Below are 16,153 nucleotides of genomic sequence, written 5' to 3'. Positions count from 1 at the left end.
CAGTTTATTCAGCTGCCTGTAATCAATCGTAGGCCTCCAAGCGCCATTCTTTTTCAGCACGGGCCAAAGAGGTGAATTGTAGACGCTGTTGCACAAACGTATGATGCCCTTGTCCAGCATGGCCGTGACCGTCTGCTGGACTTCGTCGTATGAAGCTAAAGGAATTTTATACTGTCGCACGTATGAGGGCGGGGCCCCTGGCTTTGTCGGGATCCGCACAGTGTGAATGTCGGTGAGACCGCAATCAAGTGAATCCTTGGCAAAGACCGAGCCGTGCTTGTACAATACTTGCCGAAAGTCTGCGCGGAACGTTGAATCCGCGGTTGCGTCACCTAGTGCCAAAGCTTGAGTTAACTCGGCGTCGAAACCATCATAGGGTTCCGGTAACGTCGGGGCCCCACAATCCTTAGGGTTGGTGGGGGCCGCCGTGCGCCAATTGGCCTCTGTGGTGGTGTCCCCTCGAGAGATGTTGTAGACCAGCATGTGATCTCTGTGGTCCAGCTCCACCCTGCCCACTGAGTCGCTGTCAATGGGAAGTTGAGAGACTATGGAGATTGCACCTGAGGGCAGGGACGTAGTTACGTCAGGGGAGCGTGGGTCTCGCTGTAGTAGCAACGGAATCTTGCCGATGACCGGGATGGTCAAGCTGAAATCATAGAACTCGGTGCTGATCAGCAATCCCAAGTCTGTGCCCTTAGGCAAAGTGACGTCTGACTCCAATCGATTGGTTACTAACAGGTACGTAGACCTCCCCTCCACGTCCAGCATGGGCGTGCCTTGGAAGGCCAGACCTCTGCTGGTGAACCCCGAGGAGGGTTGGAAGAACACCAAGGGTTGGTGCAGTTCGTGGCCTGGTTTGATATTTAACCTAACGGCCACTTCTGCCATGCGTGCCGGGACGACAACGTCATGTTCAACGATGACTCCACACACTTGCGGCATCGTTTGGCCCGCCAGGATTTGTGCGTGGGAGAGCGTGGTGTCATCCCTGAGGAGGGGTGTTAATGCCCAAAGCAGGTTGTTAAGAGTATCGACCGTTACTGCCAGTCTGATTGCCAAATCGGCCCCCAGGAGGGCTCCCTGTTTGAGGTCAGGGACCACCAAGAAAGCCTGGTGAAGTGTACGGTTTCCCACAGTTAGCGTTGCAGCGCACACCCCCGTGGCCACTAAGGTCGTGGGTTTAGGGGTGCCAAGTGGGAATCGGAAACTCTTGTGCAACAGCGTGAGTGTCGGAGTGACACTCTGAAGTTGGGAGAAAGTGTCTGCGCTAATGGCGGACCACTCCGACCACAAAGCCAAACCCACCTGGTGTATGTGTATGCCGTTGAGTGTGACTCCAGCCGGAATCTGCGGGCAGTACTGGTCATCGCGTAGCGAAGGGCCCAAGATACACAGGAAGTTCTGTCGTTGTTGGTGGAAGTCTCCACGACCTCCGACAAGAGTTGCCGGGGCCGAGGAGTGTTGGGGGCGTTCCACGTCAAGGCTGTTGATTTCGGGAAACTCGTCACTATCAAGAGGCATTGGTTCCCGGAGTTCAGTGGAGATGGTTAGATCTGCGTAGTCTATTCTCGGTTCCAATCTCTCCAGTAGGTCGCGTCCCACCAACAGTGGGACATGACTCACCGGCGAGACATATATGGGGTGGATCATGGACCAAGGACCAATCTGGACTTGGCACAGGGCCACTCTGTCCAACTTAGTGGTGGACAGTGCATACGGCACCACCACTATAGGGTGGTGGCACAATTTAATGTCTCGCTGGTTTTGTCGAGCCCGGCCCTGTAGGACATGGAATAAATCTTCCGACATAAGAGTGATGTCGGCAGCCGTGTCAAGCAAAGCGTCGTGGGTTACAGCCTGTTCAAGTGTTACTGATAAGTACAACTTCCGTCGCGCTCCTTTCTTTATGATTTTAGTTAAAAACTGACGAAACCCAGGGTTTGCCCCTGGTTCCCGTGGGCCGTGGTCGACCTCATCGGAGGCGAGGTCATGCTGTATAGTCAGAATTTCGCAGTCCTGAGTCTCCGTAGGGGAGACTGTGTGGTCATCACTACTTTCGACTGCAGTTGCGTCTGGTTGGATGTCACAGATGTCACCGGCCTGGCCCGTGCTCGAGCCTGGTGGTGACTTTCCTACACACCCAGCTTCCTGAGGAGGGGAGAAATGCCCCTCCCCTGGTTGTGGTAGTGATAAACATAGAACGTCCTTTGATTGGCCCTTGTTATCATTTTTGGACCTATCGTTGGACGCGGGGCTTTCCCCTTTTTTGGACGTGCCTCTCTTAGGGAACGTCTTCTTTTTGCCTTTAATGTTCTTTTGAACTGCGGCGAGTAACTCCGACAGTTTGTCGGTGATGCTTGCAATGCTCTGCTCCGTACCGTTCCCTGCGCCTGACGCCGGGACAGTTGCCCGTGGCTTTGACTCTTGAACCCTCAGGGATTTCGGGTCGTCAGAGGCCTCGTCTTGGAAGCGTATTTTGCGGAACGGACTTGGACTACGGTCTCTGTAGGACGAGTCCCGAGTCTTGGGAGGGGGAGACCTATCGCGGTTCTTCAAGGAAGGCCGGGAATTATTGTCATAGTGACGATTTCTATCGTCACGGGAACGGTCAAAAGACGGTGATCGATTCCGATTCCATGACGCGGGTGAGGCTTCACGGGACCGGCGCCGGTCGCGGCCCTCTTGGTCTCTGTCGTGAGAAGAATCTCGGCGATGTTGCCAAGAAGAATTGGAGGCGTCTCTCCCGTGGGAGCGGCCTCTTTCACCACGATCAAAAGACCCAGACCTATCGCGGTGCCCGGGTGGATTTGACGAACCCTTAGGCGCCGAACGGCTCCTGTCTTCATGGTGTGAAGAAGTACCCTTACTATTTCTATTGTCTTCCTCCCGTGGGTGACCCCCCTCAAGTTCCATGCTATATATGTCATGGTCCTTTGGCTTAACATGTTCTCTGTCGAATGCTTCGCGTGCTAAGTGACGCAAATCGGTTGACCGAGCACGCTTGGGGTCGATGCCCAGCGGGAATTGCTTCCGGATGGAAGCGTGTAAGTTAGACATGAAAAGAGATTTGAAGTTCGGGTCTTCTTCCATGTCAGGGAGGTTACTGTCCCCAAAGTAAGCTCTGCGCAAACGAGTATAAAACACGTTGATGGTCTCTGACTTAAATTGGCGGACTGCCATGGCTGCGGTTAGGCCGCCCAAAGCTTGATGGTCGGCAAATTCCTCTATCAAAGCTAATCGTATGGTATGCCAGTCCTGGAGCGCCGCCGGTGGTTGGCGTTTAAGGAACCCGTTTACCTCGCGATTTGAGGTAAAACAAACCAGACTTACCTTTGTGTCTGGTGACACGGGTTCGTGAGCTCGCAGGTGATAGTCGATGTCTTCAAGATAAGAATGGGTATCTACCGCTCCATTGGCTTGTGGGTCGAACTTCGTAATATACCGAGCGATTCTCCTGATGGCATCGTCATCTAACCGCTGCACTCGGCGCTGTGTGCTGAGTGCGGCGCCGGTCGTACCACCAGTGGGCAAAACATCAGCAGAGCTTGCGTGAGGCGTGGATTGCCCCACCACCACTGTGCTCTGGGGCAAAGACTGGTACCCAAGGCCATAATCGGGAGTGGAACTTGCTGTTTGAGGGAGTACATGGCTCCCCAAGACGGGCGCTGGGCTGCCTTGTTTGAAACCTGGTGGCCCCCCACGCGTCGCATCGTGAGATGCTATAACCCCGTCTATGCGCAAGCGTTTATTTTGTTCCTGTGCAGTGATAGCGGCAGTCTTCCAAAGGGCCACCTGCTTGTCCTGCTCCCGTGTATAATCTTGAAACCCAGCCCTTTCCTTTTCATAGCTTTGTATTTGGGCTATTTGAGCATCTATATTGTTTTTATTCTGGATTAACTGGTCCTCTTTGGAGGACATGTCATCCCGTAATGATTTAATTTGGTGGGTCTGGGTATCGACCATCTCATTCAACTCTTTGATCGCGATTGACTTATTTGCTCCCCACGTTGTGTGTTTTTTTAGTTCGTCCTGGAGAGTAAGTCGTTGTGCGTCTAAATCGTCTAATTTTAGGTTTGCCTGGTTCAGGTTCTGTTGTAGCTGAGCATTTTCCCCTATTAAAGGAGAAGTCCCCGGCGGGGAAATTGGGCCAACCGTCCCCGGCGGGGAAGTTGGGCCAACCGTCCCCTGCAAACGAGTTATTTCCAGCTGTGCCTGTTGAAACTGGACCCTGAGATCAGCTATCTCTTGTCCAGCCTCACTTAACTCGCCGCCTTGGGTTCTGAGCCTCCCCTGATATTCTGCTACCAGGGCCTGACTGCTATTTAGCTGATCCTGACTGCTATTTAGCCTGTCTCTCATGTCTCGCAATTCAGCCCCAATTTCAAGGGCCTGTGCTCGCGCTTCAGTGAGATTCGTTTGGCTAAGATCGGCCTTCAAATCCCTTATTTGCTGACGGGATTGGGCAGCTGTCTCAGCCGAGACCTTGAGTTGGATAAAATCTAAATCTCGTAACCTAACCAGGTTCCCAAGTATATGTTGATTTAATTTCTCACGTTCTGCCTTAGTGTAAAGCCGTGTCTCTGCGTGAGAGCTAGCTAAGGCTTGTAAATTCACTAGTATTGCGTCTGCGTCACATTTGCTCGGTGTTTCATCCAAACTTAGGCCAGTCGTTGCGTTAAGCAACCTTATTATAGCTACGTACGGGTCCATGCTCGCTTTCTGTGTAGCTGGCTAACAGTACAGTATGCTTCAACAGCACAAAGCCACAAAACTTCTGTAAACAAAACAGCGATGGGGCCAAATGTCACCACCACGCTCCCTCGTTGCCTCTCAGGCGAAACAGTACAGAGCCCTCAATTTGGTTTGAGGACACAAAAGACAATTCTGTGCGGAAGTGAAATAGATCAGCTATATTGATTTTGTTATTATTCCTGCCCCTTAACCCCCCTTTTTATTAACACCCTTAGTTCCCTTTGAAAGGAAGGAAGGGAGTAAATAAAATATTAAAAGGGAATAAACACCCAAAATAAAATAAATAAAATTTTTAATTTGGATTAAAAATCTCAATTTGTAAATGGCTAAAATGAAAATAATTAATTAAACCCAATCAATCAACTGCCTGATCAACAAAACCTCAAAGGCTTAATCAACCATACATTCAACCAAACGAGAATAACCAATTAAACTCAATTTGTAAATGGCTAAAATGAAAAGAATTAATTAAACCCAATCAATCAACTGCCTGATCAACAAAACCTAAAAGGCTTAATCAACCACACATCCAACCAAACGGGAATAACCAATTAAAACTCACTCTGTATGTGGCTCAAATGAAAATAATTAATTAAACCCAATCAATCAACTGCCCGATCAACAAAACCTAAAAGGCTTAATCAACCACACATTCAACCAAACGGGAATAACCAATTAAAACTCAATTTGTATGTGGCTCAAATGAAAATAATTAATTAAACCCAATCAATCAACTGCCTGATCAACAAAACCTAAAAGGCTTAATCAACCACACATTCAACCAAACGGGAATAACCAATTAAAACTCAATTTGTATGTGGCTCAAATGAAAATAATTAATCAAACCCAATCAATCAACTGCCTGATCAACAAAACCTAAAAGGCTTAATCAACCACACATTCAACCAAACGGGAATAACCAATTAAATCAGCAAGCCAATCGCCTGGTTGATTAAAACCACACAACCCAAACAGAGGTTATTTCGAGCCTTAAATCTGGAATGCCACAAAGGAATGAACGAATCACTTGGGATTCAAACCTCCTAACGACACAATGGTATTAATTAAGTAAATCCAACAAGTTAATTGCCTGGGTGATCACAACCAAAGGTCAGACCAAACCACACACTTAACAGAGTCTATTCCAAAAAATCTAGAGTCAAAGGACAAGGGCATTAAAAGGACAAAAAAAAAAAAGCCTGTATCCCTTAAACAAAACAAACCCGATTTCCACAGAACAAGGGCTGTGCAAATTAAAGAATGTGTAATTTGTCCAAGGCACAGGTCGTAAATAGCAGAAATGTTTCACTCAATGTACCACACAATTAATTATCCACAACTGAATATGTCTGAAAGAGCACAGAGGGCTACACTGTTATGCACACAGAATGTAACCTATAGTACTACCGAAAACGGGCAGGCACGCAAACGCGAGCCCAATGAATGAGTGTATGAAACGTGAAATAATGTCTCTACCATGCACAACGATTAAATGGTGTTAATCGCTAACACGAGCATGCATGTAACCTAGAGGAACGCAACGATCAATAAAACGCGTGTGATACAACCGGCGGCCACAAGATGGGGCGATTGCCTACTTTGTATCACACGTTGCCAACAATGGGCGGGCTGGCCGGACGCAGAGCGTCACGCACCCAGCGGTCGGACCTCAGGGGGCGGGGCGCCGACGGGGAACACACAAGATGGCGATTATGCAATCCGAGCGTGAGCAGCTTCCCTTAAACACAGTGGGAGCGCGTCACGCCCCAATTTACAAAATGGCGATCTCGCTAGTGGCCAGAGCAGACGTGTATTTCGCAGGCAGTGAACAACACTGTATTTGCGATCACGTCAATTAGCCACTGTATAGATCCTTGTTTACGCTCCTGATCTAAACTCTTAACCTCAAAAAGGCAGCACACTTATGGCGACACTTAAGTCTAAATTCATACTAAGCCAATGGCCTTTCTGTAATGCCGTGAGCCGTTTTATAGTATAGAGAGAATTCTCAGGTTCCCCTGGACAATAGCGCGAATTACACGCTATACGAACTTAATCGCTTAGTCCAGTGGCAAACATTCGTTGCTGAGATGACCCACAAATAGCTTACATTCGGGGACAGTGCAACTGGGCGTTAGGAAACAGAATCACTTAAACGATAGCCCACTTTTATTAATTACGCTCCAATAAATAGTAATCCCGCGTCTGCAGAAACGTGGGACCAAATGTCGGAGGGCTTGAATCGGCCGTTACCAGCCAAATGCTTGAGTTGATCAACCGTTACTTAAAAAAAAAAGAAGGACAACTGTAGCGCACAAGCGCACAAATAAAGTTCCAACGAACCTTTATTCAAATCAAATGTACATTAATCTCTTATACACCGAAGGACCGTAATTCAACAAAACCATTTCACTTAGAGGCACCAGTATGTAGCGAGATAATTAGGCAAGATTATGATGTCAATTAGCCAGAGAGTAAATGTAACCTTAACTCGCCAGCGAATTAAAGGCACATTACACTCTATCCCCTTGCATATCATTAACGTCCAATGAGGGCGTGAGTTTCGAATATGGTTGTATTAATGTTAAAATTACGGTTCTCCTCGATGCACACAGATCAATGAACACAGACAGAAACAAAGAAACACTCCGTAGATTTGTTTAGATTGTACTAGCAAATGGTATATTTATTATATCGAAATACTGTTACAAAATGCTTGCATCTGGTTGTGTGCAATCATTCATTCAAAAATAATACCACATAGCAAATGAACGAGCGCGTCAACAGGTATTTAGTGGAGACATGAGCTTCAGCTAAATAAACTGTTGTGCATTGAAAATATATATTTTGCCAGGCCGGTGTGGAGTCCTACCTTTGACAACTCGCGCGGTGAAACGGAGTTAGTCAATGGTAGTACACAATTAAATTCGATCTGGTCAAAATGATATTACAATTATAGCTTCGTTCTGTTTAAAACACAATGCAAAGATAGTTTCAGGAAGAAGAAAGAGGAAAGAGGAAAGAGGTTCTCCTAGCAACTAGGAGATTTAAATGGTTGCTAACTTCAAGTTTACCTTAAATCATTTCCCGAGGAAAAGAGTAGCTGGTTCTCTAAATCAGGTTATAAAATAAGGAATCTAGCGTCGGTTTGGGGCATTAACATGTTCAATTCCTGGACCCACCTGTGGTTGAAATTCCGTCTAGGCGAGATCCTCAGAATCTGGAACCAGGAGTAATGAACGTAGTTAAAATCCAAAGGTGTTGCGCGACACTATAAAGTTGTCTTTACTTCTTTAAGATTAAAATATAACGTAGTCGATCTGGTTCTCATATGAACACACCCAGTTGAGGTGATACGGAACTGCTCTAGTTCCCTGGGTCTGTGTTTAAAAGGCAAGCTCCACGCGTGGCTTGTGTTGCGTGGTCGTTGCAAAATGGAAAGAGCAACCAAAATCGGTTCTCTCTGGTATATATTGAAGTTAAGAAAAGCGCCAAAAAGGCATTCTCTTTGTCTTGGGAACCAGCTCAAACTGGTTAGTAAATTTGCTTATTTTACCCCAAAGTCCGTTTGGAGGGGCTAAGGAATGTCGCACCTATAACTTATCGCCAGCAACCATTTGTTTAGATCTTTGAAGTTAAGAGCGCACACACACACATCCACACACCGGCACACACAGGCACACACGCACCAACGCACATACTCACACACACACACACACACACGCCCACCCTTGGGTAAGCGTTCAACCGTGAGGTTATTTTTCACACGTCTGGGGATGGCAGCGCATCCCCCCCAATATTGAACAAAAGGTAGTGGTGTTTGGTATGTGCGTTCTTATTAAACAATGTGTGTTACAGTAGTGCATGTCATTCTGGTCTCACAATCAAGGGTTAGGAAGTGCATTTCTTGTGCCAGTGGCTGCATGGCACTGTCCAGTGTCTGTCATCTGTTAGGGTGAAACGTTCAGCAGATTCTGCGTGCCCCACGCGCATCCTGGCGGGGTTAGGGGAGTCTTCAGGTCCGGTTTGTTTATTCAGTGTAGGCAATAACTCGACCAAGTGTCAGGCACCACCGTTCGGCCCACATTCTCTGATTTTACTCACTCAAGAGAAATGGGGAAATAAGGTGGTGTCCTTTTACTTAAATTGGCCAAGTTAATTTCACCCATCAGCTCTCTCTCAGACTACAACGGGTTTCTGAACTGCCCACAGCCTTCCTATGAGACACAGACCGAGTAGGAAAAAATGGTGGTATTTTATCATGAACATTAGTTAGCACCAATTATAGGAAGAGAAGTTGAAAAGTGGTGAAGTGGTCCTTTAACACAATTATTTTCTCATGGTAAAAAACAAAAAAGTGCAGGACAACAGTGGCAAATACATTGGAAAAACAAACAAATCTAGCGAGACATGGTATCATTTAGTGCCTTAATGGCATTTGGTATGAAGGAATTACCTCTGAGATGTAATGGAGTAGAATTGGAAATACTCAAGTAATGTACAAAGACCTAAAATTTTTACTTAACCCATTCAGTACGGGAACCCCTTTTGGGGTTCTTGTTTCTATATGCCGTGTGTAGCAGCATAGCATTTTTGTATTTTTGAGTGGTGTAAACCACTCCTACAACTGGCTTTGTTAGTTTACGTGTCTGTCTGTCTGTCTGTCTGTTCGTACCAAAAAATGAGCACGGTTGCTATGGTCACCCAGTTCACACGGGTGTGATTTCATTACGTCAGACATTACGTCAGACCACAGCTGACCAGTCTATATAAGACCTTACACCACTCAGTTCACACGGGTGTGATTTTTTGAATACATATTTGAACTTGTTTTTTCTGGATTTAGAAGGCATTTTTAGAATCAGCCTCTGTCCTAATTGGGTACAGTATTTACAGTAAGTACATACATGTTTTTAGTTACTTTACACCACTGGTGGATGTGTGTGTTTCGTCTGCAGCCATCCAATGTAAAGTGTGTGTGTGTGTGTGTGTGTGTGTGTGTGTGTGTGTGTGTGTGTGTGTGTGTGTGTGTGTGTGTGTGTGTGTGTGTGTGTGTGTGTGTGTGTGTGCGTGTGCGTGTCTCCACAGTGTGGAGTCGTCAGACGTCAACTGGAAGAGGAAGAAGAGCGGAGGGATAAAGATCGTCTGTCAGTCAGAGAGCAGAGACTTCTCCGCCATGGCCTTCATCACCGACCACGTCAACTCTCTGATAGAACAGTGGTTCCCTGGTAGGTGATGACCTCATTGTAATGACCTCATGATAATGTCAACTCCCTGATAGAACAGTGGTTCCCTGGTGGGTGACTTAACCCATTTAGTCTTGATGACAGTTTTCTAAAAAAAAATCTATGTATTTCTGTGAATTTATGGTAGACTTCTTCTCTAATGTGTTTGTCACATGCAGTCAAGAAGTGGAGTTCTGTCTCCACCACTCCTTGACTACAGTGAGAACACAGCCTGTCCTCTCTGGGCAGCCAGGTTTGACTACAGTGAGAACACAGCCTGTCCTCTGGGAAGCCAGGTTTTGTCTAGATATCTGCCTTTCTCGATGGCCAGGCTGTGTTCACTGAGTCTGTCTCCTTCTCCTCTTTTTCTCTCACTGCATGCTCTGTGCTTCCCCCCCCCCCCCCCCCGTCTCTAACCATCAGTCATTTGAGTGCACGTGAGGTGCACGTGCTCCGTGCACGCTGTGACTGCCTCCACAACAGCAGCTTTAGTAAACTGCAGCCATCCCTCATTGTGTCGGCCGGATCTGCCAGTCAACCCCCCTCCCCCTCCCCCCCATCGTGCACATCGTGCACGTCACAGCTCCTAAGCAGCTCCAGGCGTACAAGCCCCAGTGACTCATCCACTTTAACAGGAGTTGTGCACAACGATGCCTAGCAGTACTACTTCACCTGGTCTCCCCATAGTAGCACTACTTCACCTGGTCTCCCCATAGCAGCACTACGTATAGCCTGGTCTCCCCATAGCAGCACTACTTATAGCCTGGTCTCCCCATAGCAGCACTACTTCACCTGGTCTCCCCATAGCAGCACTACTTCACCTGGTCTCCCCATAGCAGCACTACATAGTCTGGTCTCCCCATAGCAGCACTATGTAGCCTGGTCTCCCCATAGCAGCACTATGTAGCCTGGTCTCCCCATAGCAGCACTACTTATAGCCTGGTCTCCCCATAGCAGCACTACTTATAGCCTGGTCTCCCCATAGCAGCACTACTTATAGCCTGGTCTCCCCATAGCAGCACTACATAGTCTGGTCTCCCCATAGCAGCACTACGTAGTTTGGTCTCCCCATAGGAGCACTACGTATAGTCTGGTCTCCCCATAGCAGCACTACGTATAGTCTGGTCTCCCCATAGCAGCACTACTTCACCTGGTCTCCCCATAGCAGCACTACGTATAGCCTGGTCTCCCCATAGCAGCACTACGTATAGCCTGGTCTCCCCATAGCATAACTACATATAGCCTGGTCTCCCCATAGCAGCACTACGTATAGCCTGGTCTCCCCATAGCAGCACTACGTATAGCTTGGTCTCCCCATAGCAGCACTACGTATAGCCTGGTCTCCCCATAGCATAACTACATATAGCCTGGTCTCCCCATAGCAGCACTACATAGCCTGGTCTCCCCATAGCAGCACTACTCATAGTCTGGTCTCCCCATAGCAGCACTACGTAGCCTGGTCTCCCCATAGCAGCACTACATAGCCTGGTCTCCCCATAGTAGCACTACTCATAGCCTGGTCTCCCCATAGCAGCACTACTTATAGCCTGGTCTCCCCATAGCAGCACTACGTATAGCCTGGTCTCCCCATAGCAGCACTACGTAGCCTGGTCTCCCCATATCACCACTACGTAGCCTGGTCTCCCCATAGCAGCACTACTTATAGCCTGGTCTCCCCATAGCAGCACTACTTATAGCCTGGTCTCCCCATAGCAGCACTACGTAGCCTGGTCTCCCCATAGCAGCACTACGTAGCCTGGTCTCCCCATAGCAGCACTACATAGTCTGGTCTCCCCATATCACCACTACGTAGCCTGGTCTCCCCATAGCAGCACTACGTAGCCTGGTCTCCCCATATCACCACTACGTAGCCTGGTCTCCCCATAGCAGCACTACGTAGCCTGGTCTCCCCATATCACCACTACGTAGCCTGGTCTCCCCATAGCAGCACTACTTATAGCCTGGTCTCCCCATAGCAGCACTATGTAGCCTGGTGGTCTCCCCATAGCAGCACTACGTAGCCTGGTCTCCCCAGACGAGACATGAAGCTGCCTGGCGGTTGTGTCATCTTCCCACAGGCTGCTGTCGCTGTACCTGTCAAAACAGACACACCGTGTGCCACTATCAGTTAGTGGCTAGAGGCAGAGTTGTGACGTGTGGAAACGCTGTACGAGCTTCATGTCAGACTGATAACGTTGGCGACCAACAGGATCGGGGATGGAGCCGTGTGTGTGTGCGTGTGTGCGTGTGTGCGTGTGTGTGTGTGTGTGTGTGTGTGTGTGTGTGTGTGTGTGTGTGTGTGTGTGTGTGTGTGTGTGTGTGTGTGTGTGTGTGTGTGTGTGTGTGTGTGTGTGTGTGTGTGTGTGTGTGTGTGTGTGCGCGCAAGTAACTGCTTTCCTTTATTGACAAGCCTTTGCTACAAAACTGTATACATCTGAACGTTTTATTTATCTTTTCTTCTGAGGGGCCCCTCCTATGCCCAGCTTTGAGGGTGTGCGTGACTGCCGTGACACAAGATGATTTGGTCGATCACCCCATAGCGATGATTTGATTGGCTGAGCAAAGTACACAATGAAGATAAGAGTGAGGGCAGAAAAGTGAAGATGCCAAAAGTGATTGGCCGGAATGACATTTGTGATGATTTGATTGGCTGAGCACGGACTTTGATGTATGATCATGTATGATGATAAGACCGCCCCTCACTTCACACGGGTGTGATTTTTTTTTTTTTGCTTTACCACAAACTTTTTCCTGAGATGCCTGAGATAAGATATATGTAAAGGTGCGTGAGCAAACTGAGCATATACGGTAGCAGCAAGGTCAAGGTGAATAAAAAGATGAACACACAAAAGACAAAAGTCTGAGTCGTTTTCATGCAGTAAAAATATCTGTTTCACCCTCTGTAGCGCTGACCACCAGCATGTGTTCTATCTGTTTCACCCTCTATAGTGCTGACCGCCAGTATGTGTTCTATCTGTTTCACCCTCTATAGTGCTGACCGCCAGTATGTGTTCGATCTGTTTCACCCTCTATAGTGCTGACCGCCAGTATGTGTTCGATCTGTTTCACCCTCTGTAGCGCTGACCACCAGTATGTGTTCGATCTGTTTCACCCTCTATAGTGCTGACCACCAGCATGTGTTCTATCTGTTTCACCCTCTATAGTGCTGACCGCCAGTATGTGTTCTATCTGTTTCACCCTCTATAGTGCTGACCACCAGTATGTGTTCTATCTGTTTCACCCTCTATAGTGCTGACCGCCAGTATGTGTTCTATCTGTTTCACCCTCTATAGTGCTGACCGCCAGTATGTGTTCGATCTGTTTCACCCTCTATAGTGCTGACCACCAGTATGTGTTCGATCTGTTTCACCCTCTGTAGCGCTGACCACCAGTATGTGTTCGATCTGTTTCACCCTCTGTAGCGCTGACCACCAGTATGTGTTCGATCTGTTTCACCCTCTGTAGCGCTGACCACCAGTATGTGTTCGATCTGTCTCACCCTCTGTAGCGCTGACCACCAGTATGTGTTCGATCTGTCTCACCCTCTGTAGCGCTGACCACCAGTATGTGTTCGATCTGTCTCACCCTCTGTAGCGCTGACCGCCAGTATGTGTTCGATCTGTCTCACCCTCTGTAGCGCTGACAGCCAGTGAGAGCGATGGGAGCCTGGTCATCGAGCAGTACGCCCCCTGTCCGCTGTGCGCCTCTGCGGGCAGACCAAGCCAGAACCTCCCTGTCCCAACCAGCCAGAACCCCCCTGTCCCACCCAGCCGGCCATCAGGTACTGTATATTCTTCCAGTAGGCCTTAGGGAGAGGCAATGATCACTTCTCCCTCAACACATTCCCTGCGTTGAATTTAAATCGTCATATAACCTTCACTGCAGAGATTTTCACTGACCTTTTTGGAGAATCATCCCGTCGCGCATGCACGTCCGTTTGATGAACATCGTTTGTCGTCGTCTTGAAAAAGAATCCAAACTGCCCATCAGCCACAGAACGAAAGAGGAAGGCTTCCATAGCCCGCCGCCATAGCCATTAGAATGCATTGGGCCTCAGTTTCCCAGAAGCCCTAGCGAGCCGGTGTGGCCAATGTTTTTTTGTTGTTTTTTGTTGGTTACGTCATCAGAACGCGTCACCTATCCCACTGTGACGGATGGACACCCCGTAAGTCTTAAAACGTATCTTGATGTGAAAAGGGTTGAAAAGCACTGTAATAAAGTATGTAATGGATTAGGAGCGGGACCGGGGGCAGGAGAGGCGACCGGAGGCCGTGGCGGGACAGCGGGGGACGGAGCAGTGACTCCTCCTCCTCACTACTTCAACATGGAGGACTGTGTCCTGGCCGCGGTGGACAAGGAGCACATCGTGTGTCCCCGACACCCCGGGCTACCCGTCCCGCTGCAGGAGCTGGTCCCCGAGCTCTTCATGACCGACTTCCCTTCACGGTAAATAATACATGCTTTTATTTATATGCGTTTTTTCTGGGAGGGAGTCGAGAGGCAGTCCATATTTAATGGGAGGGAGTCGAGGGGCAGTCCATATTTAATGGGAGGGAGTCGAGGGGCAGTCCATATTTAATGGGAGGGAGTCGAGGGGCAGTCCATATTTAATGTCGCCGACTGACCCGCCCAGGTGATGGCAATAATACTAATGACCGTAGTCTTACCGTGCAGTGTGCACTGTGAAAACTCTGGACGGTCGTTTGGATGCTGTCATTGGATACCTCTGTCATTTCCTCGTATTTCTAGTTGAAATAATGTCATGCCCATTTGTCCAGTGCATAGCCTACTGCAGGCCTGGTTGACTAGATTTAGAAGACATTTGTCCAGTGCATAGCCTACTGCAGGCCTGGTTGACTAGATTTAGAAGACATTTGTCCAGTGCATAGCCTACTGCAGGCCTGGTTGACTAGATTTAGAAGACATTTGTCCAGTGCATAGCCTACTGCAGGCCTGGTTGACTAGATTTAGAAGACATTTGTCCAGTGCATAGCTTACTGCAGGCCTGGTTGACTAGATTTAGAAGACATTTGTCCAGTGCATAGCCTACTGCAGCCCTGGTTGACTAGATTTAGAAGACATTTGTCCAGTGCATAGCCTACTGCAGGCCTGGTTGACTAGATTTAGAAGACATTTGTCCAGTGCATAGCCTACTTCAGGCCTGGTTGACTAGATTTAGAAGACATTTGTCCAGTGCATAGCCTACTGCAGGCCTGGTTGACTAGATTTAGAAGACATTTGTCCAGTGCATAGCCTACTGCAGGCCTGGTTGACTAGATTTAGAAGACATTTGTCCAGTGCATAGCCTACTGCAGGCCTGGTTGACTAGATTTAGAATACATTTGTCCAGTGCATAGCCTACTGCAGGCCTGGTTGACTAGATTTAGAAGACATTTGTCCAGTGCATAGCCTACTGCAGGCCTGGTTGACTAGATTTAGAAGACATTTGTCCAGTGCATAGCCTACTGCAGGCCTGGTTGACTAGATTTAGAAGACATTTGTCCAGTGCATAGCCTACTGCAGGCCTGGTTGACTAGATTTAGAAGACATTTGTCCAGTGCATAGCTTACTGCAGGCCTGGTTGACTAGATTTAGAAGACATTTGTCCAGTGCATAGCCTACTGCAGCCCTGGTTGACTAGATTTAGAAGACATTTGTCCAGTGCATAGCCTACTGCAGGCCTGGTTGACTAGATTTAGAAGACATTTGTCCAGTGCATAGCCTACTTCAGGCCTGGTTGACTAGATTTAGAAGACATTTGTCCAGTGCATAGCCTACTGCAGGCCTGGTTGACTAGATTTAGAAGACATTTGTCCAGTGCATAGCCTACTGCAGGCCTGGTTGACTAGATTTAGAAGACATTTGTCCAGTGCATAGCCTACTGCAGGCCTGGTTGACTAGATTTAGAATACATTTGTCCAGTGCATAGCCTACTGCAGGCCTGGTTGACTAGATTTAGAAGACATTTGTCCAGTGCATAGCCTACTGCAGGCCTGGTTGACTAGATTTAGAAGACATTTGTCCAGTGCATAGCCTACTGCAGGCCTGGTTGACTAGATTTAGAAGACATTTGTCCAGTGCATAGCCTACTGCAGGCCTGGTTGACTAGATTTAGAAGACATGTGTCCAGTGCATAGCCTACTGCTGGCCTGGTTGACTAGATTTAGAAGACATTT

The 16,153-nt window shown here is 48.1% G+C and overlaps 1 protein-coding gene across 1 annotated transcript in view; it reads left to right on the top strand.

The window, feature by feature from the left end:
- Positions 1-16,153, top strand: part of lrrk1 (leucine-rich repeat kinase 1) — a 141,446-nt gene that overhangs the window by 72,631 nt on the left and 52,662 nt on the right. Inside the window, exons 24-26 of the mRNA XM_079496474.1 lie at positions 9,841-9,980; positions 13,615-13,758; positions 14,213-14,423. Of these exons, the coding sequence (XP_079352600.1) occupies positions 9,841-9,980; positions 13,615-13,758; positions 14,213-14,423 (495 nt within the window). The remainder of the gene's footprint in view (positions 1-9,840; positions 9,981-13,614; positions 13,759-14,212; positions 14,424-16,153) is intronic.

Source organism: Electrona antarctica, assembly GCF_951216825.1.
Source record: "Electrona antarctica genome assembly, chromosome: 3".
NCBI lineage: Eukaryota > Metazoa > Chordata > Actinopteri > Myctophiformes > Myctophidae > Electrona > Electrona antarctica.
This window is presented reverse-complemented; position numbering and strand designations above follow the sequence as displayed.